This window comes from Lissotriton helveticus, chromosome 8 (genome assembly GCF_964261635.1).
Source record: "Lissotriton helveticus chromosome 8, aLisHel1.1, whole genome shotgun sequence".
NCBI classification, from domain to species: domain Eukaryota; kingdom Metazoa; phylum Chordata; class Amphibia; order Caudata; family Salamandridae; genus Lissotriton; species Lissotriton helveticus.
The window spans coordinates 902717719-902742523 of record NC_136069.1 but is presented as its reverse complement, the minus strand read 5'-3'; the positions used below and the strand labels follow the sequence as shown (position 1 = coordinate 902742523).

At 44.6% G+C, this 24805-nt stretch overlaps 1 protein-coding gene across 1 annotated transcript in view; it reads right to left on the bottom strand.

Annotated features, from left to right (window-relative positions):
* PIGA (phosphatidylinositol glycan anchor biosynthesis class A) overlaps positions 1-24805 on the bottom strand; it is a 155019-nt gene that overhangs the window by 67046 nt on the left and 63168 nt on the right. Inside the window, exon 3 of the mRNA XM_078657703.1 lies at positions 11486-11618. Within this exon, the coding sequence (XP_078513829.1) occupies positions 11486-11618 (133 nt within the window). The remainder of the gene's footprint in view (positions 1-11485; positions 11619-24805) is intronic.

The window sequence follows — 24805 nt, the reverse complement described above, 5'->3', positions numbered from 1 at the left end:
TTCTAATTTTGGAGGCATAGGCAGGGCCACTGGAATTGTGCAATTCTGCAATCACAGCAGTTTTCACAGTTATAATTTGCAGCATTTGCCACATGATCCATCATCTGCACTATAATCTGCATATTTTGAGAAAAAAATTGTTTATAGCTCAAACGGCTCAAATGTTTCCAAAGATGCAGCGGCACATGATGCTGCGTGGTGGAAGGCCATTTGCAAAGCTGGAATGTTCAACTTTCTGTTAATTAGGGCTAAATTTGGGTGTTAAATTGGTACTTGTGGGGTGCAACCAATGCCCATACAGTGTTACCAAGTTTAAAAATGACAAATAAATAAAGTAATACTATTGCAAAAATGCTGCATTTTGCCGCATAATTTTTTTTTTCTTGCTGCACAACTTAATCAACCCTGCCGCAAAACTTGGCCCTCTCCTGACGCATATTTTCAGTGGCCCTGGGTATAGGTTGGGGGTTTAGTGGACATTCTTAGTTGATTTTTGTCTTACTGTTTTTTCCCCATATACTCCTGGAAGGTGCTTTAACTGCATCACTGCAAGACACACACAGAACATTTGCTCACACATAACACATAAATGATAATTTCTAATGCAGGGGTTTATGCTCCCACTCACTTTTATGTTGTTTCCTGGAATGTCAACGGTCTTTTAGATAAGCCTAAATGATGCTGGGTGGAGACTCGCCTGTATTTACGGTTAGTGCGTACATTGTTCCACGGTTGTCTCCCTCCTTACTTTAGTGACTCGTGGCCTGCTCTTGCAGCACCCAGATGGACGATTGAAGGTAGGTGGGGACTTTACATGGGTTGTGGAATGGGCACTGTACAAAATCTTGGCTGTGTGGGGGGGTTTTGTTAGGCTGAATGCCTCCATGAAATGTGCTATGTGACACATGGCATAGTGTCCACCAGTATGACAGGGGCTACACCATTTACTCTGGACACCATAACTTCTATTTCAGGGTGGAATACATTCTGCTCCCCGAATCAGACACGAAATTCATGAAATATGTGGAGATGCTGGCTCGAGGTCTTTCAAATCATTCTCTGCTTAAGTTAAGTAATCATTGGGGTGGCAGTTAGCAGCTGTCAGCCTGGTTGATCCTGAATTTAAGGCATACATACTTACTGAAAAAGGGATACTTCTAACAGAACCCCAGCTCGGAGATGCTTTCAAGGCACATCTCTCTGACAGGAGCATCAACCATTTGGCAGGTTGGAACAAACAGCAAACAGCTTACAATCCATGCTCTCAAAGCTTGAATGCCAGTGTCAACTGACCCCATACAGAGTTTTTCAATGTAGAATCGCCCATTGTAGAGTCAGAATCCGTCTGCTGCTGCTGGGCGAGTAAAGATCACTGGTTTGTCCACTCAGAGCCAGTTCTACCAATGTGGTAATAAAGCATCCAAATGATTGCGCTGTCTATGTGGGCATATGGAGTTCCTCAGGCATATAGCCAGTTGGTGGTGGGGAAGCAGGACATAGCTGCATTTGCTACCCATTACTCCTCTCTCTCTCTCTGTGAAAGCTCACATTTCGAGCCATTGGCATTGGGCAAATTTATTTGAGACCTGCCACTTCCCTCCCTTTTAAGGTGCTTACTTGGAGGGGAGCATCACAGAAGAAGAGTTGGTGGAGGCCCTTTTCCAGCTTCAGGAAGGGAAATCAACTGATCCTAACAGACACCCTTGTAGAGTTCTTCAGTTGCATGGCCTTACACTTGATCCCCGTGATAACGGCAAGGCTTGAAAACGAGATTCTGCCATATGATCTTTGGAGTGCGGATACGGTGACTATTTCTAAACCGGTCCCCACCCCCTAAACAGCACTGCCCACTGAGCCCCTTGTGTCCTGGCTTTGTTTCGATGTTTTAATTTGGGGACCTGAGTGGACAAGGTAGATTTGTCTATGCAGAGGGTCTTTTAATATTCTTACGAGACCCCAGATCTAGGGTCCTTCAAATAGTTTGTATTTCTTGAAAATGTTCCAGCCTATTAATATGTCTAAATCTGTGGTATTTACCATAAGAGCAGAGGCAGAGGATCTGGGCTTCGATGACCTTATCGAATGATGGTTTTAAGTACCTCGGAGAGCATAGGACAGTTGATGAAAAAGAGCTTGGGTCCCCTCCTCCTTTCCCTTACAGGTCAAGCTGCCATTTTTAAAGTTAGGTAATTGTGCGACTTCTATGGAGAATTACCAGTTTAAGATCCCTTTTCAAAAGTATTATGACGGTAATCTGGAGCTTCCTCTGGGACAACAAGGTGCCCAGAATAGCTATGAGTAAATGTTATAATCCACTATTTGACAGAGGCCTCAGCTCTGCAGACGTTCAGTCGTTTATTAGAATGGAACACCTTTCAGAAATAGATTCCGGTCTCCACTCCCCTCAATCAGTTCCTGCATTCACAACAGAGAGATAGGCAATTGGGAATGTGCATTTTTTCCAATACCTTGAAAGGGATCATATCTTGCCAATTTTTCTATAAGCAACAATGCAAGTGTTGGCGCTCTGGTGGGCAGACACATAGAGGCTTGGAGGTGGTATAAAAGACTCACTGAGGCTACTCCAGTTTGTGTTAGAATCGTGCTTCGAGATACTGCAGCCCTCAAGGGTTTCCGAGGCAGTTACTTGAAAGAAGTATCAATGCTGGGGGTTGTAATGAAAGGGATCCAGCTGGTCTCATTCACTCAACTACAGACCTCCTTCCAGCTACACAGTTGACAATTTTTCTGTAACCTCCAATTAACCATGCTCTACACCCACATATTAAACAGTTGACTGAACTCCCCAAAGTTAACCGCTTAGAAACTAGACTATTAATGAGTGAGATATCATGCAAGCAAATATTCCAGATTTATCATACTACTGTAAACAACTCACCCAACACTTGATTTATTTCCAGCAGCATGGGAAAATAAACTTGGGGGTTTATCAGAAGAGGATTGGCGACATCCTACAATGGTCCCTAGAGTGATAGCCATCGCCATGCAATTTATGCCATTACAACTGCAATACTACAAAATTTGGCGCTTGGGGAATATTTCCTACCCTGAATGTGCTATAAATCAAGAGTGGGGGGAGAAAGAAGAAGCAATGATCCATTCAGCTTCCTTAGTAATATTTCAAAATCAATCGGGAATAGATCACTTGTACCTGCTACCAGGGTTCAGGTGGTTCTACCCGTCATTGCTTAAAAAACCTTCATTCACATAGGCAGGTTGGTAGGCAGTGTACCTTGGTTTTCTGCCTTAGTCAGATACGTGAAAGCTTCATCATTGGGTTTCTTTTATGCTTCCTCCACCTGGAGGAACCACTGGTTATTACAGTAGTGATCAGAAATCAAAATTACGAAGTGAGGGTGCTCGTGTGGAGCGAGTTAAAAAAGGAGTCCACATGCCACCTAAACTAAGCCTTTATTCAGTTTGGGGCATGGGAAAATTAAAAACAGTGTTGTGCATAGTTGGACGTGTAATGAATCCGCTACACTCGTCAGTCCTAAAAGATGGTTGACATGTTTCAGGCACTTTAGGTGCCCATGGGGGGGTTTGGGGGGCCTTCGTCAGGACCTGTAAGTGATGATGATGGAAATTATCCAAATCCAAAATTTTTGAATTGAAGGTCAGAAGTACCTTCAAAGTCTTACTCAGGGCTTCATCGGGAATCGGAGGCGTGAAGAGTTACGAGTTCTGCCGCTTTCCACAGCTTGTGCTAACACAGCCTTCCGGGGTGACTATTCAGTGTGTAACTGAAGTTGTGAAATTTAAATAAAATTATATTAATGAAAAAACAATTCCCCCCATTCCATCAAACAAGTAAAATCATCTCTTAGGTTATATGAATATTCTGCCCTCTTCAACCCAGGATTTGCCCAAGTTACCTACCTTTTTAAAAATGCTAAGAAAGAGTGTAATATCCACATGAAAACGTAAGCCTTTTCCAAAGTCATGTCTAGGGTTATAAATGCACCTGCTTGTCATCTTATCAACCCAGATGCTGACTACTTAATAACAGTAGATGCTAGTAGTGTAGAAATTGGTGTTTGCTCACTCGAGCTGTGAATGCTGAAGATATTACCATTGGTTTTGCTTTGAGAGGTCTTAGGAATTCAGAACTGCCTTATAGAACAACAGAGAGGGAAGCACGGTTTTGCTTTTGGGCTACATAATATTTAATACCATATTTGTAGAGGAGGACACCTGTACAAATAAACCATTGGTATTTGTGCTTGATGAAAAGGACATGGGGAAAGCAAGCTCACGAGTATAGGCACTACTGCCACACCTTCATGTGTTTAATTTCAATATTCATCATATTTCTAGTGGAAAGGATTTCCGAGCCAATGCTCTTTCCAGGTTTTCTGTAATCAGTAAGGCTCAAGAAACTGTTGAGAAATACCATGAGTATGTGATTGGGGTTGTTAATACTTTACTTAAAATTGAAAAATCAATTTCAGTGAAACAGAGGCAGTTTGCAGCAGCTGATTAAGATCTTTATTTGGTTAGGAAACATATCATGTGTGGCTGGCATATATGTTGAAACCATGGTATTTGGCTCAGGACAAGTGTAGAACGTGAAGTTATAACAAGAGGAAAACAATTTGTTCCTCCTAATGGTGTTAGATGGAAATTGGCTGAGGTAGCACCTTGTGGACATTCTAGACTCCCACCTACAAACCTATTGACATTGTACTATTGTTGGCCAAGGTTACAAAAAATGACAAAATCAAAAATGTTTGGCTCATGTAGCATTTTTTTGCCAGCTGATGGTTTGTAATACACCATCAATCTTCACTGATGTCCCCTTATAAGAAAATACTCATTGCTTCATGGGGCCGCACAATGGGACAGGAAAATATAAACAGATTTATAGGGTCAGATTCACAAACTGTACTTGTAGTATGTTTTTTAGTACTACAAAATAAACTACAAAATGTATGTTTTGCCTATACTTATGTGTGTGGACTTCTCTCCCACGACTGCGGAGTCTCCGCACATGTAAAGTATACATTTTAGTACTAAATGTGGGTGGGACACAGGGGAGTAGGTGGGGAGAGGGGCAGACTTACTGTGAAAGGGGCTAGGATTAGGGAGAGGTCTAAGTGGTTTAGAGAAGGTCAGGGAGAGATTTAGGATGGGACATCACCTATCCACACAAGAGTAAGCCAATTGCATTAGTCGGGGTGGCGACCTGTAACTTACACTTATAAAGTTTACACTTCAGCTTTGTGAATACCAAAAGTAGTAAGCTAACTACAAACTGTAAATGTGAGAAATTGGGTTATTAGTAGAGTGGGCGCCCACTTGCCAGCACTAGACAACAGCACCAATATAAGCATGTAAAGGGGCCTCTCATGCAAAAGACTGAGCTAGATATGCAGACCCTGTTCTGCTGCTGTGATACTTGAATGCTACTTTAACAACCACATTTGGAGTATGAACTACTGAGCTACAAAATACTCTTCATGATAAGAGACCCAATGAACTGCAACCGTGTCTATGCCTATACTTGGGTAGAAGTCCCAGACGCACTAGAGAAACTTCTACAACAGGAAGAGGGCACCAGAGAGGGTGTAAGCGCTTACTTAGGAATTGCAGTTAGAATCACAATCAACAAAGATAAGCACTAGGCTTGAAAAAAAGCATTATTTTGTCTGTTGTTCGAGTGAGAACTTTTGCCACATACTACTTTCCTGAGAAGTGTTTAACTGCTAACCACCACCTCCCTCAGAGTCCTGAGCAGGAAGTGTGTACTTGGCCCAATTTGTAAAGCCGCAGTAGGATGGACCTTAGGACACCTGTGGCAACACCACAATCTGAGCCCAATAGGCTCGGTCTGCCATTTGAGTGGTCTTTATACTGCGACAGGTTTGGATGATGTTATTCAATTTTCCACACAAGCTGGGAACCACTGTCTAAGGTTTCAGAAACGACTTGGGGTAATGATCATTCAGATGTCACATTCAAACTTTTCCTAAGGCACAGCATTTGTGCAAGGTGATGGGTCTCACAGCAGGTGGCAGTAGAGTTGGCTCCAAGCAGGAGTATCCAAAATAAGGGCATAATGATGTGCGAGATTTCAGTACCAGGCTGCCATCATTCTTCCAGAAGCAAAAATCAGTGACAGACAAAAGGGCAGACCCTGCCTATAAACATTCTCAAATTGAACAATATGAACTAACCCAACCTCTCATTTCCGGATCACTACCCACCTATACAGCTTTGTAGCCTTCTTATCTGACCTACCCATTCTCCCAGGCCAGGTTCCCAACAAGCAAGTAAAAGAAAAGACTGACAACCTTCAGTTCTTCAAAGTTCCTAACATTCAAATGAAATGTAGTGGGTGAGAGACTCTTGCCATCAAAACAACAGTGAGAAGTTTGATGAATGGCATATTGTTTTGAGGAAGAGTAAGTAGGTTTAAGATTTTGTATTAGGAAGGTCCATTGCTCAGATCCTCCCATTCATTCCAAGACTCTGGTTACACTCCTTGAGTACGATCAGCAATCAGAGTAATATCTTGAACAAAAGAAGAACCAAACAGCAAATATGGACAAACTGTCACCTCACAAAGTTCCCTGGCTGCGGATAAGAGTTTAGCAGCTTCTTTGAATCTAGTCTCATTAAATGTTAAGGGGCTTAATCACCCAGTCAAACAAAAAAAGATTTTAGATTATCTTGCCAAGTCAAAAGGGGATATAATTCTCATCCAGGAGACCAGACTATCCCAGGAAGATGCAGAATTCTTTAAACAATCTTGGACATCCCACACACTATGTTCCCCTGCTACTCACAAAAAAAGAAGGGTGATCACCCTTATCGCCAAAAAGTCAAATCTAGCCCTGATATCTCATTCTACAGACGAGGAAGGTAGGCTAAGCATCGTTCAAAGAGATGAAGACCATATACACGTGGCAAACATCTATGGGCCAAACGCTGATCTCCCTGATTTTTGGGAATATGTCTCGAAAGAAGTGGAGGGAATACCCCAAGACGAGCTTCTGGTGGTGGGCGGAGACTTTAATCTCCCACTTGATCCCGTACTGGACAGGCAATCTAAGTGTACTTACCAACCCTCACGCTCTCATGGAGCGATGTCGCGTTTATGCTCTAAATTCCACCTACATGACTCGTGGCGCTTACAACACCCAGATGGTCGTGACTACACCTTCTACTCCCCACCACACAATTCCTACTCGAGGATAGACTATTTATTGATCTCGAACCCCTTCACACACCTTATCGACGAAACAGGTATAGCTCCGATCTTGGTGTCAGACCACTCCTGTATACACATGAAACTAGCAGGGTCACACACACTTATCCCTCCTAAGAGGTGGCGTCTCAATGAAGAGATTTTGCAGGTCCCTGAGAACAGGAAAATTATAGAACTCGCAATTCAAGAATATTTCGAGATAAACTCCCACCCTGATGCAGATAACGCAATGGTTTGGGACGCCTTTAAGGACACGATAAGAGGCACACTAATAGGAATTAGAGCTCGTATGAACAAGAAACTGAACTCTGAACTGGACTCCCAAGAAAAAGAAATTAGGCAACTAGAGTCTTACCACACCACTAACTTAAATGACAAGACGGTTCTTGACCGCCTGACAAACCTGAAATACAAATATAATGTCATCCTAAGCAAAAGGGCGGGAGTATGGATTAATAAATTTAAGGCGCTGAAAATCTGTGAAGGTAACAAAGCGGGGAAACTACTAGCGTCCTATCTTAAGCACAAAAGGAAACAATTTCACATCACCTCTATCAAAGACCAGACCAACAATACCTTTACCAAACAGAAGGATATCCTTCGCACCTTCCAGTCATTCTATGAGGACCTTTATAAGAACAAAACACAATTCAACCAAGAGGCATGCTTTAACTATTTAAAATCAATACACCTACCCAGCATATCCGAGGCGGAAAAGATGAAACTAGGGGATCCATTCACTCTTAAAGAAATCTCGAACGCGGTCAGGTCACTAAAAAATAATAAAGCTCCAGGACCTGATGGTTTTACAGCTGATTTTTATAAGACTTTCGAACATCAACTCAATTCCTCACTCCTCAAGCTGTTCCAGTCCTTCTCTCAAAAAACCAAAATCACCCCTTCAATGAGCGAGGCGACAATAATAGTGATACCAAAAGACGGGAAGGACCCAATGTTGACGAAAAACTATAGGCCGATTTCTCTCATAAACTTAGATTGCAAGATTTACACGAAGACACTAGCCTGTAGACTAAACTCCATCTTACCAACTCTAATCAGTAGCTCCCAAGTAGGATTCTTAAAACACAGACTATCGAGTGACAACACAAGGCTCTTATGTCACGTATTCGAGAAATCAAAAATCTCTGACGCCCCCGCTGTAGCTATTACCCTGGATGCAGAGAAGGCGTTCGATAGGGTCTTGTGGCCATTTCTGCGCCAGTGTATGCAAATATTTAACTTGGGAGATCCATACATAAACATGGTAATGGCGCTTTATGCCTGTCCTTCCGCTAGAATCGCCATAAATAGCTCACTATCAGAACCATTTCAACTAGAGCAGGGGACCACGCAGGGTTACCCCTTATCACCCGCCCTCTTCCTGCTAGCTTTAGAGCCACTCATTCGCGACATACAGCAAAACATCAACATCAGTGGGATTACGTTTGGTGATAGGAGAATAAAATTAGCTGCTTATGCGGACGATATTTTGGTGGTTACTGAACAGCCAGAAATCTCTATAGCTGCACTAATGGACTCTATCGTATCCTACTCCGCACACTCGGGATATAAACTAAATCGCGATAAGTCAGAGGTTAAACCTCTTAACATATTCACTAACAAAGAGATGCTGGGAGAATCGGGACTCGTCTGGCAAAATAGTTATATAAAATACTTAGATGTAGAATTCGGCAGCTCCATCATTGAGACCCTCCAGCACAATGAAGACCTTACTCTTGAAAAAATTAAAAAGCAATTGGACGGTTGGTCGCCCCGTTTCATCACTTGGTGGGGTAGGGTCGAGACCATCAAGATGATGATTACACCATTGGTAAACTATTTGATCACCATGCTCCCTCTGCTGCTGTCGCAAGATTTCCACCTCAAAGTGGACAAGGCCCTTACTAACTTTCTCTGGAAAGGGAAAAAAGCTCGTATCAGCCTTCAGAAACTTAGGCTAGATAAAACCATAGGCGGTGTCAACCTTCCGGACTTCAAGAGATATCAAGTAGCCTTCTTAGCTAAACAAGGGTCCTATTGGCTGTCCCCTCCCGCAGACTACTCGCCTGTGTGGTTAGATATAGAATCAGCTGTTCTGGGAGACATCCATCCCATCTCCATCCTATCGATGAAGGCGAGTCAAATCCCCTGCTCAAAATCCATATTTATTAACACCAAGCTAGCTCTATTTAAAATCGACAAACTGTTAGACACAACTATAAGAAGATCTAGATGGGAGTCGATATGGAAGAACCCTAGCATTACATATAAAGGCAAGCAGCTATACAACCTCTCTTGGATTAAAAATGGCATCCTCTTCCCCCACCAACTCTACGATGGTGCATACTCCTTGCCCTTTTCAGGACTCCAGGCGAAATTCGGGATTAATGATTCAGATTTTTATTTATTTCTAAATATTAAATCTGCCATTACAAGAGCGGGCTTGTGCCACACACCACCAGCAATCCTCACATTTTTCTCCAGCCTAAATAGACTAGGCCACCAAGTTTCTCGGCTGTACAAAATACTGAGTCCACAATCCTCCAGATTAAATGAAAAAACTACACAATTCTGGTCCTCGCTGGCCTCATTTCACATCAGTGAGCCGGAATGGGCCGCGACTTGGAAATCCTGTATGAGCCACAAAATAAGCCCTACACTATCACAAACCAAATACTGGCTTATGCATAGGGTCTTCTGGCCGCCCGCCCATCTCTATCCTCACAAAATTAGCCCCGACACTTTCTGTTGCAACTGCAAACACGCTGAAGGTGATTTGGACCACCTTATCCTCCAATGTGACTGCGTCTCATCTTATTGGGACAAAGTATTCATGTTCATCCACAATCTGTTCAACATTACACCTCCCAAGGAACTCCCTTATCTTGTGTTTGGCACTGTTAAAGAAACACAACTCTCTGAACCAGACAGAGCCCTACTAGACCTCCTACTTATGGCGGCGGTTAAGGTCGTACTAAATAACTGGAAAGACACCAAAAAAGCGAGCTATGCCTGTTGGCTTAACTGGGTGATTAACCTCCGAGGGGCAGACAACATCACGCTCCAGACCACACCATGGCGACCCCCACGAAGGAAAATGTGGAACACACTTGATATCTATTTTGACACTCATAAACCTCCATGAATAGTCACCTCTATTGACCACCCGTAACCCTTGATGTCCTTCTAAATCGACCAGGACATACACAACCGGGTAACACTGGACTGGTCGGAACTGTTGATCCCATGGTGGCACACCTCCCTCACCATCTTCTTCTCTTCTTTCCCCTTCCTCCTGACCTCTTCTTATATAGGCCTATTCTTTCTCACTCTTCCTCCTCCTCTTGGCCTCCATCTCAATGAGGCCTCTTGAATTTGTTGAGATACAAGCAAAATGTCTGGTCACATCTGTATGTAACATTATCCTTCTGGATTATCCGTGCTAATACTTGATCTATCGTATCCGACAATATGTCACTATCCCTGCTCAGATGTACCCTCATCAGCACATGTAATGTTTCTCAGGATTTTAATTGTTGTACTGAAATTTTCAATAAAATTTCTTGAAATGGACAAAGTTCCCTGGAAACAATACTTTGAACCATTTATTGCACATTCCGACTCCAAAGTTTGAGGGTGCTTAGACCAGTTAGTAGCATATCAAATAATTAGTCACTCTATACGGAGTATTCCTTGAGCTCATTGCTATGGCACTTTCTGTATTATACTGAAGTACATGAACAGCCTTTAATACGTGCAAGCACAATGAGGTTGAGCATTCAGCTTAAACCAAGATGTAAAATGTGTACTGCCTAGATGTAGGCGCGGTTCTTTTTCTTAACTTGTGTTGTATATACTTTGAAATACAGAAACCTCATACCTTTGAGGAAGTATAAAGTGTGAGCAATTTACAAAAAAAACCCACTACAAATGGACAATGTTCAACGTACTTTGTTTTTTTAAAATTACATCACGAGTTTCTTGATTTTTTCCTCACCTAATTTGGAGGATTGGAAACATGGCTGCCAACCTCAACAAACAGTACAAGCTACACCGGGGTGTGTCTAAACTAGGCTGTTTAAATGTGTCTTAATAAACATGGTTATCTACTAAAGTCATGTTGAAGTAGATAGCACACGCGGCAAACCAAATTGTCTATTTGCATTATGTTATCAACCTCTGTAAATAAACTATGCTGCATTTGTACAGACATTTAAATGAAGTAATTTTTAAACCACAGAATGAGTCACTTACCTGTCATGAAGTTGATACCTTTCTCGCACCTCCTCCAAAACAATTCGCTTTGGCCCTTCTCCTCCTATTAAGAAATTCAAATCTGGATATTTGTGACACAGCACTGGAATTATGCCACTCAGTAAATCTATTCCTGAGAGCACAAAGGAAGAAGGGAAAATGGTTACTTAAAAAGACCAGTTTCAGAACGTTGGCTGAAAGGTTTACAACTAATATGATCTGGTGAGAAAAATACTATTACTATGTACACATCAAATGAGATCAGCACACACATAACTAGGTCATACTTCATGAAATATGAATATGGCCATGGTAAAAAACAATTCGGATTACATTCAAGTTTTCATTCTTACAGGCGACCTAAAAAAACTACACATGATCAGTTTTGATAAGCAGAAAATTAAATGTTAAAAAGTGCATCACTACATTTCTATTGATAAGGCAATATGCAAAGTTTAAAATTCAAAAAGTCTTTAACAAATTCGTAAACAGCAAAGAAGAAGTGATGTTTTGCACGTTTTACGACCCAAACATTTACCTGTAAGGAGTGTTACAAATAAAATAGGAACTGTGGATTCTGAAACGGTTTTAAAACTCTGACAACCACTCATCGTAGATGTCCTCCCTTGTATGGGGAAGATTTGAAAAATTCATAGTCTTTACAAAAATCTACAAGAAATTAAGGAAGCGGTAGATTTCCATGAGCACTCCATATGGAACATAAGGACTCATGCATAGTTTCTAACAGAATGAAAATAGAAATCAGAAATTGTAGTGTAAATACATACGTTTCAGATTGTTTTTTTACCCTAATAGGGTAAATATGTTGCACTCTGGAGAAACTCTGGCCACTAAATCCATGTAAAACAAGTACATGTTCCTTCTCTTTCTCACCCAGTAAGCACTCTTGCACTTGCTTTTGTAGACGTTCTCTGTGCGCAAACATGCTGATGTAGAAAAGTCAGCAGAGTAGATTGATTTCTCCCCAGGGTTTAGTGAACACATATTTTGTCGGGGACCAGACAGTACACTCTTAGTGTGACTGAGGGCCGCACTGATGCCGTAATGGGCTGGTGGACAGAAACAAATATGCATGTGGGGCTTTGAGACATGGATGGCACTTTTGCATCATCCTCCAAGTTACAGCCGCACTCACTTCATAAAATGTAGTCCTTGAGACTTACCATAATGTCCATTGCCACCACAGTGGTGGAGTGACGAGTAGCTGGTAACAATTGAAAAATAAGATGTGGGCTTTGACCTGGAAAAAGGAAAGGGGGGGGGCGCTCGGCCCCCACGCACACATGGCTGGGCCCGGCCCCCGTCACCCGATCTGATTGGTCAGCGCGTCCCGCCATTGACCCGGAAGCAGTTTTTCGCTTCCGGGTCAAGGGGGCGGGACCGCTGGCATAAGGGGGGTGTAAGAGCCTGGGGAGCGCGGGAAGCGGCCTCTTTGTGCCCGCGCTCCTCGCCCCGCTGTGGGGCTCTTAATTTTCTTTTTTGTATTTTCCAGGTTGAGCCGGTCCTGTTCGCTGGAGGGATATCGCGAATCAGAGCGGCGTCTATTGGCGGGCCCCCTTCGAGCGGAGGAGTAGGATTGGCGATCGGAATCGCAGCGGATTTCCCCGTCTAAGCGGCGCGAGGGACTGCGGGCACAGAAGAGCAGGCTGCATATTGTGAATTTATTGGTTCGAGAGGCTTAAAAGGTACGTTGCGGTCTTGTCGGTGCTGCGGCTAGCGGTCTGGCCCGACAGAACAGCTTGGGAGCCGCGAGCAGTTTCTCGAGTGCTCGGAAGGGACGACGGTGCGAAGCAGGGGTCGGCCCGGGCAGCAAGGGTATGTGAGACCGGTGCTGGGCCTTTTGATAACATTGATCGTTTCTTTGTATTTTAGGCGATAAATTCGCTATAAAACGTTTTTACCTTTAGAGGTTAAGATTGATGGAAAGTGAGGTTTGAGGCGAAATATAATTCTGGGTTAAGCATTTAAACTCACAGTGCTTAGCACATGTAGGGTGTGTTGTATCAGTAATTCAAGCTAGCGGTAGCAAAGTGAGTGTGCTTTATACACAACTGTTTAGAGGGTGTGATTCTGGGCACTAAAATTACTTATACTTTTACATTGACTGCTGTGCATGATAATTTAAGGTGTTCTCTATCAGTTACTCTGTATGCTGATCCAAGTAATAAAGGCATTGTACTTAATCTCACTGTACCAGAGAGAAGTGAACCAGGTTTTTCTTTTTGCAACAGCTTGGTTTTACATTAGCATACCTTCTGATTCAGGCCAAGTTTTGCATTATATTAATTTTACAACAGCTTGTTTTTGCATTCACATACTGCTTGCTGTATCCCAGTGGCAGCCATTTTGATCAAGGGGTCAGTGGTGAGCTGAGTTAACATTGAAAGCATTAACTAAGCTTGTACACAGTTTGGGATGGAAAATTCCCCATTTGTGAATAGCCTCAATTTGCCTTTAACAATTTTTCTCATTATAGGAGCTAAGGACAAGGATGGCTGCGGACCGGGTAGCTGTGGAGCTCACAGTGGACGGCGGATCCTGAGGACACGGGCAGGCCTGCATTTCACTGCTTCTGGCGGGCCGCTGGGCTAGAGTTCGTTCGCCCAAACACTCTAGGCTAGCTGGGTTGTGCGGTCACAGTTGCGTGGTGCTTACGGCCAGCCTGTGAGCCTCCGACTGGGACAGGTACAGGGCACATTGTGCCAATTAACGCATTGTGCAGGGTAGGTTTAAGAGCAGTATGTCTGCCAGACGGGGTGCAGGGGGTTCGAACGTGGAGTTAATGTTTCAGACAATGATGCGCAGAATGTCAGCAATGGACAAGCGATTGGGGAAAGTGGACAAATTGGGTAAGACTGTGGCTGAATTGGGGGCGAGGATGGATGCCCAGGCAGGCCCGACAGTAAGGTCTAAGCGGACCATAGTGCCCCCCAAACCAAGGGGGGATTTTGAAACACCACCCAAACGTGCCAGAACTAGGAAAGTTGGTGGTCGCCCCCCCAGGTCCGGTGGGGGGTTCCCGAGTCCAACACCGAATGTAGCGCCTGTTTCACCTAGCTCACCAACTCCTGCCCCGCAGCCTCCAGCGAGAGTCCCAGCCCCCGCTCCACAACCTCCAGTAAGCGTGCCAATAGCGCCAATTATGCCACCCATTGACCCGGTCCCCGTTGGTATCCCGCCGCCAGTAGCGCCAGTCATTGACCCAGTGCCGGCCATTGTCCCGCCGGTCATTCCAGCAAATCCGGGTCAGGTCCCACCAGAACTGGCGGCACAGATAGCGGCTGTGCTCCCTTGGTTGGGGATCGGGGGAATGTTACCTCCCTCGGCAGATCCCTCGGCTGAGGCCCAGAGAATGGTTGCTCAAATCTTGGTTGCTAGGGGCGAAAATAGCACGCCGGGTGCACCAATTTCTCCCCAAACAGGTCCAGCAAGCAATGGGGGCGCAGTCAAGACCGTGGAACCAACACAACCCACCGAAAGTGGTAAGGAGGTTGCCCTGCCGGTACTGGGCGAGGGCGCAATTCCCTCTAGGAGTGAGAGTTTGGCGCAGCATGTACCTCAGAGTGTCAAGGAGTTAATTTGGGAGGACAAATATATTAATATTTTCTCATTGTTGATTGACAACAGGGAGTGGGAATATGCGAAATCGCAGAAAGAAACGATGTTGCCTAGTGAATGGCGATCTCAGTTGCACAAATTTAGGGTGGAGGAGACGCTCATTAACTGGATCAGGGCCTTCTCTGTTTATAGTGCAGTTATTGGTGAACGTTTCCCTGGTAAGCAAGCTGAGATGGCCTGCTATCAGAGTAGGATTACAATGTTTAACGAGAATCATGGGGGGACTCATGGAAGGAATATGACATAGCTTTCAGGAAATCGAGGGAGTTTAACTGATCCTTAGCCTGGGATAAAGTTGATTCTATTTCCTGGCATTCCCAGTTTGAGAAGGGGCAGTCTGCAGGTACTAGCGCTACCTGGAACAAAGGTTATTCCCCTAAGCCCCAGCAGCCCTTTCAGCAGCCCTTTCGGCCAGCGCAAGGCGGGAAATGGCCAATAAGACCAGAGGTAGTACGGGTGGAAAAAGGAGTATGCTGGGATTTCAATAGGCGAACTTGCAACAGGGCACCGGGCACTTGCAAATTCAGGCACGCGTGTAACTTATGCGGTCACCCTTCCCACCCAGAGGCGACATGCCGATCAAAGGGCAATGCTTCCGGTAACAGAGGGAGGAGGAAACCAGAGTAGCAGAGTACACCCCCTTATTGCGCATTCACCTATTTTGTTGGCAGCTATGATCCCTTGGCTCAATAGATACCCTAACCACACTTCCGCAAGGATGCTTCAAGAGGGTTTCACACATGGTTTCCGGATTCCAGCTGGGGGTTATACGGGGACACCACAGTGTAAGAACCAGTTGTCAGTTCAGAACAACCCCGGGGTAGTAGCAAACAAGATGGAGAAGGAACTGCGCCTAGGTAGGGTGGCGGGGCCTTTCCCTAACATCCCTGTACAGAATTTTGTTTGTTCACCTTTAGGAATGGTCCCAAAGAAGGAAAAGGGAGAGTATAGGCTCATATACAATTTGTCTGCACCGAAGGGCTTGTCCTTGAATGATGCAATTGATGAGTCTATTTGTAGTGTGAAATACGCGTCTTTTGACCAGGCAGTCGAAATGTTGAGAGTCTTGGGTCTTGGGGCACTGATGGCGAAGTCAGATATTGAGTCAGCCTTTAGACTACTCCCAGTGCACCCAGCAGATCAACATTTGCTGGGGTTTTCATACGAAGGCAAGTTCTACATGGACATGTGCATGCCCATGGGTTGCTCTATTTTGTGTGCTTACTTTGAAACATTCAGCTCTTTCCTTGAGTGGGTTCTGAGACAATCTACGGGTCACCAGTATGTCATGCATTACTTAGATGATTTTCTTTTCCTGGGTCCGGCGGGCTCGCAGGAGTGCGCGTGGGCATTGCAGGAATTTTGCGTGCTCATGCGTGCTTTTGGGGTCCCGCTTGCGCAGGGAAAAACAGTAGGGCCATTGACATGTCTGGAATTCTTGGGAATTGAATTGGATTCCTTGGAAGGCTGTTTCAGGTTACCCAAAGAAAAAAAAAAAAAGAGAAATTCAGGGCAACCCTTGAATTAGGTTTGCGGAAGAAGAAGGTCACTTTGCAGCAGTAGCAGCAGACAGTTGGACAGCTAAACTTTGCCTTGAGAGTCATCCCCATGGCACGCCCATTTTCCCGTTCAATTGCGCAAGCCATGAAGGGCTTGCGGGAAAAGCATCATCGCACATGACTGTCAGCCGAGGTTCGCCAGGACATGCTGATATGGATTGCAATTCTGGAAAATTTAAATGGCAGAGTACTGTGGGGTGCCCCCACGCTGACCTCGGCAGAGTTAGGACTATGGACTGACGCTGCAGGCAGTGTGGGGTTTGGCGCCATTCTTGGCAACAAGTGGGTGGCTCAAAGATGGCCCGGATGGTGGGAAGAGAGTGGGCTGACTGCAAACATTGGTTTCCTGGAACTGTTCCCAGTATGGGTGGCGTTGAATGTATGGCCCGAACAATTGGCCAATCGCTCAGTTGTTTTCTGGTCAGATAACATGACCGTGGTGGAATGCATCAATCAACAGGCAGCACGTTGTCAGTTCATACTGCGCCTGTTAAAGGAGATTGTGCCGAGTTGCATGAAACTGAATGTACATTTCAGGGCCACACATGTTCCAGGGGTCATGAATAACGCAGCGGACGCCCTTTCTCGCTTTAAGATGCAGGTATTCAGGGAACACCTACCAGCTGCAGAGGCATCCCCAGCTCACTTCCCATCTAATCTTTGGCAGATTGGTGCCCCCAACTACACGACCTCGTGGCAGCCAGCCTAGCTCCCAGGACCAGGACAGCTTACGAAGGGGCGTTCAGGTCTTACTGTACCTTTCTGGGACAGGATTGGGAGAGCAAGTGGGATCAGGAGGCTAGTTTTAATGGGTACATGAACACTTTACACAAGGAGGGGCGCACAGCGGCGACAGCTAGCAGGCATAAGACAGCGGTTTCCTTTTTCGCGTGCGCAAAGGGAGCCAGGGACCCTACGAACAGTTTCTTAACACAAAAAGCGTTGAAGGGATGGCGGCGCTTACAGGCACCCACCGCCGATGGCAGAAGGCCGATAGGATTGGAGCGGTTGGCAGTGGTGCTCCTCGCCCTGCCAGACACGTGCAGCTCTTCGGTGGAAGTGAGATTATTCAAAGCTGCTTTTTCCCTGGCTTTCTACGGGGCTTTCCGGGTAGGCGAATTAGTGGCGGCCAACAAACTAGATAGGGAAGGTGGCCTTCAGCTGCGTGATGTCAGTATCCGGGATGACACGATGCGGGTTACCATTCGGAAATCCAAGACTGATCAGGAGGCTAAGGGGCAAAGTTTTGTTCTACATCGGGCACCCAATAACCCGTGCTGCCCGGTGTCACATGTAGAAGCGTTAATCAAACAACGGACAGGTGAACCAAGTGGTGCATTATTAATGCATGCTGATGGCACCCCTTTGACCAGGTTTCAGTTCCAAAGAGTCTTAGCCATGAGTATTGCCAAAGCAGGTTTAAACCCCAAAGAATTTGGGACACATTCTTTCCGGATAGGGGCAGCCACTGAGGCCACTGCACGGGGGTTGAATGTCAGTAGTGTGAAGAGGATTGGGAGATGGTCTTCCAATGCCTATAAACGGTATGTGCGGTTGCACATGTTGTAAGGGTCAGTCGCCACCCCCCTGACGCCCGCTTTGGTCTTGTTTATTTCTAGTTTCTCGGGCCTGTGACGCAGGACGGGAACTACCAAGGGACCATCGAAGCCAACCAACAACATCTCGGCAACGGCAGGAAGACAAACGAAGGACATATGTAGTATGGGTAGTAGATCATTATTATGTTAAACGTGCTAAACCAATTTTCCTTGCAGGAGCGGGTAGACGGCGGGCGGAGTGCAGGGGTTTCACTGTCTCCTTCCATGGCAGAGGGGGGCTTCGCCTCAGTCAGCTTAGGGGTTACATGTCAGATCTACTCGAAAGACACACCTCACCGCCCTCAGTGGTCATCTTGCACCTGGGGGGGAATGACTTGGTAGACTTGGGCAGAAGGGTCCTGTTGGAAGAAATCATCTCAGCGGCAGGGTGGCTGGCGAAACTGTTACCGGATTGCACTATAGTGTGGTCACACCGAGGCTGCAGTGGAGTGGGGGTGAATCAGTCAGGGCGTTGAATCACTCGGTAAAGAGGGTCAACAATAAACTAGACAAGCTATTTCGAACTTCTTTCTTACAGACCATACCTCATGGTTGCATCTGGGGAGAACAGTTCTATGTGCGGGATGGGGTCCATTTGACAGAGCCAGGGAATGCCCTATTCATAAGGAACATCTTAGCATGGGTTGAAGGTTTTGCGAGGAGGATATGTCCTTTTCAGTGTAGGCTTTTTTTTGGGGGGGGGGCAGCTAGTCGGTCAACTATGCTGGCCTGTGGCGGTAAGGTCATAATCGGTGAGCAGCAATTTAAGGTCCTTAGGGGGGGCGGCCCCATTCGCGAAAGGGGTCGCCCAGGGGGAGGGGCCACTGGTCTCTCCCAGAACTTCAGGGGCAGGATATCCGTCGCTTGGAAGGGTGCGGGGGAGGGAGTCACGCTTTCCTCAGGCTGGTAGCCACCCCTCACATACACTATGACGTCATCAAAGGGCGCGAGTGTAAGGGCCCTCCTGTTCTGGTTAAATGGAGTTCACGGAGCGCACGAGGGTAAACGGGCCCTTGTTGCGCATGCGCATCTCGGACGTGAGAGCGTAGCTGGGTAAAAGGATCTGACACCGGTTAGCGACCTTGCCGTAGGACGAGAAATGATTAGAATGCAATATTGATAGGAGGATGTTAGATACGGTTAGGAAACACGCTGTATTAGACATTTGTTAAGGTTAGCCCATCATACCTGTCCAAACTTGATGTAAATCTAATGTCTGAATTTTGCATTTAATAATTATGTAAATAATGTTATTTTATTCAATTTTAATTTTGTTTCATATTTTAATAAATACGGCCGGGGGGGTCACAAGACCCCCTGCCTTCCAAAGAATTCTGTGTTGGTTTGATAAGTTTTGATAACTGTATGTGCATGTTAAAGGGGGGGGGGGGGGGGGGGGTGGCCGGCAGTCCCAGACCATGAGGAAAGGGGGGGCCGCTCTGCCCCCACGTACACATGGCTGGGTCCGCCCCCCCCCCCCCCGTCACCCGATCTGATTGGTCCGCGCGTCCCGCCATTGACCCGGAAGCAGTTTTTCGCTTCCGGGTCAAGGGGGCAGGACCGCTGGCAATGGGGGGGTTTAAGAGCATGGGGAGCACGGGAAGCGGCCTCTTTGTGCCCGTGCTCCCCAGGCTCGCTCCTCGCCCCGCTGTGGGGCTTTTAATTTTCCCCACCCTCCATCCCCTTGTAGCAGAAATCTGGTGAGGACATTGGTAGGTATCCTGTTTAACGCTATGCAACGTCGTAAGAATAGATGTTTTTCTTCCTTAGGCCTTTTTTCCCCGGTTACAGGCAATGTTAATACGAATATGCTTTATCGGTTGTGTTATCGCTGCTGCATTATCTATTTTTCCTTAGGCCTTTTTTCCCTATTAGATGAACAATGTTGTATTTATTATATGGGTCAGGCGGTAAGGTCATTAATCGGTGAGCAGCAATTTAAGGTCCTTAGGGGGGGGCGGCCCCATTCACGAAAGGGGTCGCCCAGGGGCAGGGGCCACTGGTCTCTCCCAGAACTTCAGGGGCAGGATATCCATCGCTTGGAAGGGTGCGGGGGAGGGAGTCACGCTTCCCTCAGGCTGGTAGCCACCCCTCACATACACTATGACGTCATCAAAGGGCGCGAGTGTAAGGGCCCTACTGTTATGGTTAAATGAAGTTCACGGAGCGCACGAGGGTAAACGGGCCCTTGTTGCGCATGCGCATCTCGGACGTGAGAGCGTAGCTGGGTAAAAGGATCTGACACCGGTTAGCGACCTTGCCGTAGGACCAGAAATTATTAGAATGCAAAATTGATATGAGGATGTTAGATTCGGTTAGGAAACACGCTGTATTAGAAATTTGTTAAGGTTAGCCCATCATACCTGTCTAAACTTGATGTAAATCTAATGTCTGAATTTTGCATTTAATAATTATGTAAATAATGTTATTTTATTCAATTTTAATTTTGTTTCATATTTTAATAAATACGGCCGGGGGGTCACAAGACCCCCTGCCTTCCAAAGAATTCTGTGTTGGTTTGATACGTTTTGATAACTGTATGTGCATGTTAAAGGAGGGGGGGTGGCCGGCAGTCCCAGACCATGATGTTTTGAGTTGAATACTCACTGCTGACAAATAGGTGGTCAGAAGGTCAAAATATTGAATTCCAACAAGCCACAGTCAGCCTTCCATTCTCCTGTGGTCAGTAAATCTATTACCATTAAATGGGTAACATATGTTGTTTACAGAGCTTAGAAATGGTATTTCATGTTATAAAAAAACCTAATTATTAATATGTTGTTTAAGTTTCCAATCTATGGTGCTACATCATGATGAGGATACGATTAAGTGGAATTATTCAACCCAACACGTATTAATTGTACTAACTAGTTACATTTATATTTTCTTTTTTACGGACAGAAAACTGATCAATCTAGCTTAACTGCAACCCCTTGAATGACAACTGAGGTACAACTAATGTAAAGGTTTTAGGGGAGTCCTCCGCCTTCCCTGTAGTTGAACCCATTCGTTTTTTTTAGCATTTCTGAAGGAAAAAGGATTCTTAAAGCAGTGCTGAGTAGGACACCTGAGATGCTGCGCTTTTTTAATAAAATGTATTTTGAAATTAAGGCCTTTTTCTTAAAGGGCAACCTCTGTGCAGCTGTTGTTCATGGTGTGAGGTACGTTGTGGTAGAGCCCCTCGAGATAATCTTGCATTGTCCTGCCAGCAGCCCCCTGGTAAACTGCAGCAAGGGCTATTATTTAACATAGGACGCCATGAACAGGCCGCCATACAGGAGTGGCTTACAGGCTGTAAATTGAACATCCTAAATTTCGTGGATTTGCTTTCCAGAGTAAAAATAAATTGCTTATTTGAAGCTGAACAAGCCCTAAGTGCCCTGAAACTGAAGAAATCGTCTGGCCCCGACTAGGTACCAGTGGTTTTCATAGTACTGATTCTGTATTTTGGTCCAGCTTTGTTCTGAAAATTCCCAATGCAATATGTAAGTCTAGTTGTATACCATGGCCTTGGGTCAGAGATGAAACAATCACCATATAGGCGGAGAAGCAACCGGCGAGAGAGGAGGAGGGTACAGGTGGGGGTGAAGCAACTTGGAAGGTGGAGAGCAGAAGCAAGAGAACAATGTGGAATGGGATTGAGAGAAGTACAATGGCGAGAGAGCAAAACAGTGTGTGGAAGGGAGAGGGTGCACCGAAGCACAGTAGTGAGACAATTGAACACACCTGCACTCTTGTGGAGTGCTTAAGTACAAAAAACCCACACAGTAGGTCCCTAAAAGTAAACAGTGTAAGGACAAAAATGTATTGCCAATGCTTCGGGGGGTGGGGGGGAGGGGGAGGACAGACATGATGAGCAAAGCAAGCCACTGAATAATAAACAAGCAATTGAGAGTGACATGAAAACGAATTATTGGTAAGTGGTGGGTGCTAAGCCCCAGTAGGTTATTGGTAAGCCCACAATATGTTTCACAGTCACCAGTGCATGAACGGTCTAGTAAGGTGTTAACTTACATCTAGGGAATTTACCCCAATATTGTTCTTGGATTGCCTAGGAAAAATCTTTAGGAGACTTGTCTTGCATAGGGTTCAGGAGTGGACTGAGTAACAAAGAGTCTTAATTAAGGCTCAGGCAAGGCTATGGGGGAAGTCGACTAAACATTTGCCTGAAAGCTATTATGATGAAGATGTGTATCTTGAAAACAGCCTATCTATTTAACATTTTGTGAAATAAAAATAACTTTGATGTGGTAAATAGACCTTAACATCATGAAGGCAAAGGTGTTTGACCCAAGCATGATGGAGCTGGTCTGCATATTACATCTGGGTCTGGTACCCTTCTTCTGATATGGCTTGCACTGAAATCTTATAAGGGGCTTCAGTATTACAAAGGGCGTTTTCACGGCTGTACTCCATCTCCCTTTATGTTTTAATAGGGTTATCAATGGCCTTGATGCTGTTTTAATGGCAATTCTAGGTTGTATTCCTAAATTGTGAACTGGCCATATACCTATATTACTTTATCTCGCTGATGCAGTTGTATGCGTGGAGACAGAAAATGTACATGTGGTTCTTTTTACGGGGTCGGAAATGTTCCTCACTGAATGTAAACTTATTAGCATGCAGAAATCAATGTTGCTGGCTGTAAGCCCCAAGAAGAAGTTGAAAAAGTTTATTTTTTTCAATGGAATTTTTCTGCCCAAATCACATAGTTGGACTACCTGGGATTCTGATTTACAGCATCAGGCAAGCAGGACAAATAACTGAAAATAAAAATATCTAAAAATATTCTGAAAACAACAGTGTCTGGATTGCAGTTGTTAAACCATAAACTTTCCAACTATGCTTTCTCAGCCGCCTTGACAGTCTGTAATGGTAGGCACCTAAGTAGTTCCCTATAGGCAACAGAGAGCGTTGGTGAAAATGTCAAGTGAATAGTATGTCCCCTATTGAAAATGTTATTTTAAAGCACTACTGTCACTTACTCACTAAGCCTTGTTTCTTCATGCGAGCTGGAGATTGTGTTTCTCAATGTGTTCAGCTTAAATCTCTACCTTTATTAATATTGCTCAGGACTAACCCCAATGTATTGTTTTCAGATACCATGTAAGAGATCTTCTTTCTAGGGAGAGCATCATATTGCTACCTAGATTAAACCCATAAAGCATTGGTAATATAACTTGGAAATTCCTGATATGTGGCTCTAGCCAGACACACTAAAGATAAAAGAAGGACTTAAAGTTAAGTCCAGGTTCCATGAATGGATTGGGAACTGTACCCTGAAGCTCATATTATGGACAACTAGAGGTAATGTCTGTCTTGACAATAGAAATGCAAGCTGTCATTTTGGAAGAATGCACCCCACCTACACTGGATCAGTTTATGCCAGAGTGAGATTAGGAGTATTGTCAGTTTAAAATGCGATAAGAAAACTAAGTCATTTATTATATCTCAAGCTGGCGTTTGCTAAGGAGGATGTGATTGAACTGAATACGCATCTTTTTACCATTCAGCTCCTTATTTGAATAAGCTAGATATAAAAGGCAGTTATCGCAGTATCTGGCTTTTAAAGCAAGATATACAAGGTAGGCCCTACTTGCTGTGCTATTGAACGTTTTTTTCTTACTGTTCCTCTGAAATATCAAAGTGTTTAACATCACCAAGGCAGACACAGTTGAAATTTCAAAAGTTGTAAGGATTAGATGCAGAATTTATATTTTTTAAACCAATAATTAATACATTTGGATTGGTTTCCTGCAGTTATGGGGTTTTTAATCTGAAATACCCAAATATAGTGGACTAGGATTTGCCTTTGTAAAAATCACTTAATTCTGAACATGTTATTAGGGATATAAATGTTGCTGACACAACTTCAGTTTTGTCATTCAAATTAGAACTTAAGTGCACAAAATGTTATGCCTGACCCTTTATGTCCCGGAATAAATCAAGGGTGTTTATGGCAGCAAATTTCAGCACTTTATGGCGGTAAATGTAATATTAAATCAATAGGACTGTAGGGGGAGAGAGGTAAGGCCGCCCCCACTCAAACAACTGTAAACAAAATATGCCTTACCTACTTAACAATACACCTCAGCTATATGACCAACATAGGGGATCTGATATGCCATCTAGATCCTTCAAGTGTGTTAGATAACACTAATCTCATGGGTCAAAGATGTAAATTTAAGAAAGACAAACAGACACAGGTCCCCAAAAAACCACAAAAAATGTGTGAAAGAAAAGAGTGCCTCACGGTCGAAACTCCCGAGGGGGTTCCTGGTTAACAATTACCAGTGTACCCACTTCTCATCATCGGTCACTCTCTCTGTGTATAGTGTGTACGAAAAAGGCCAAGTTAAACCAAGTGTATAAATAATAACAGTGGTTTGTAAAGGAAAAAACCAATACCAATGTGCACTCTTGTAATTCGTGTACCAATGCACCTAGAACCCCAAAGAAAAATAAACCAACGTGTTAGGTTCAAAAAATTAAAAACTGTGTGGTAAGGGTTGCTTGCTCTCTAT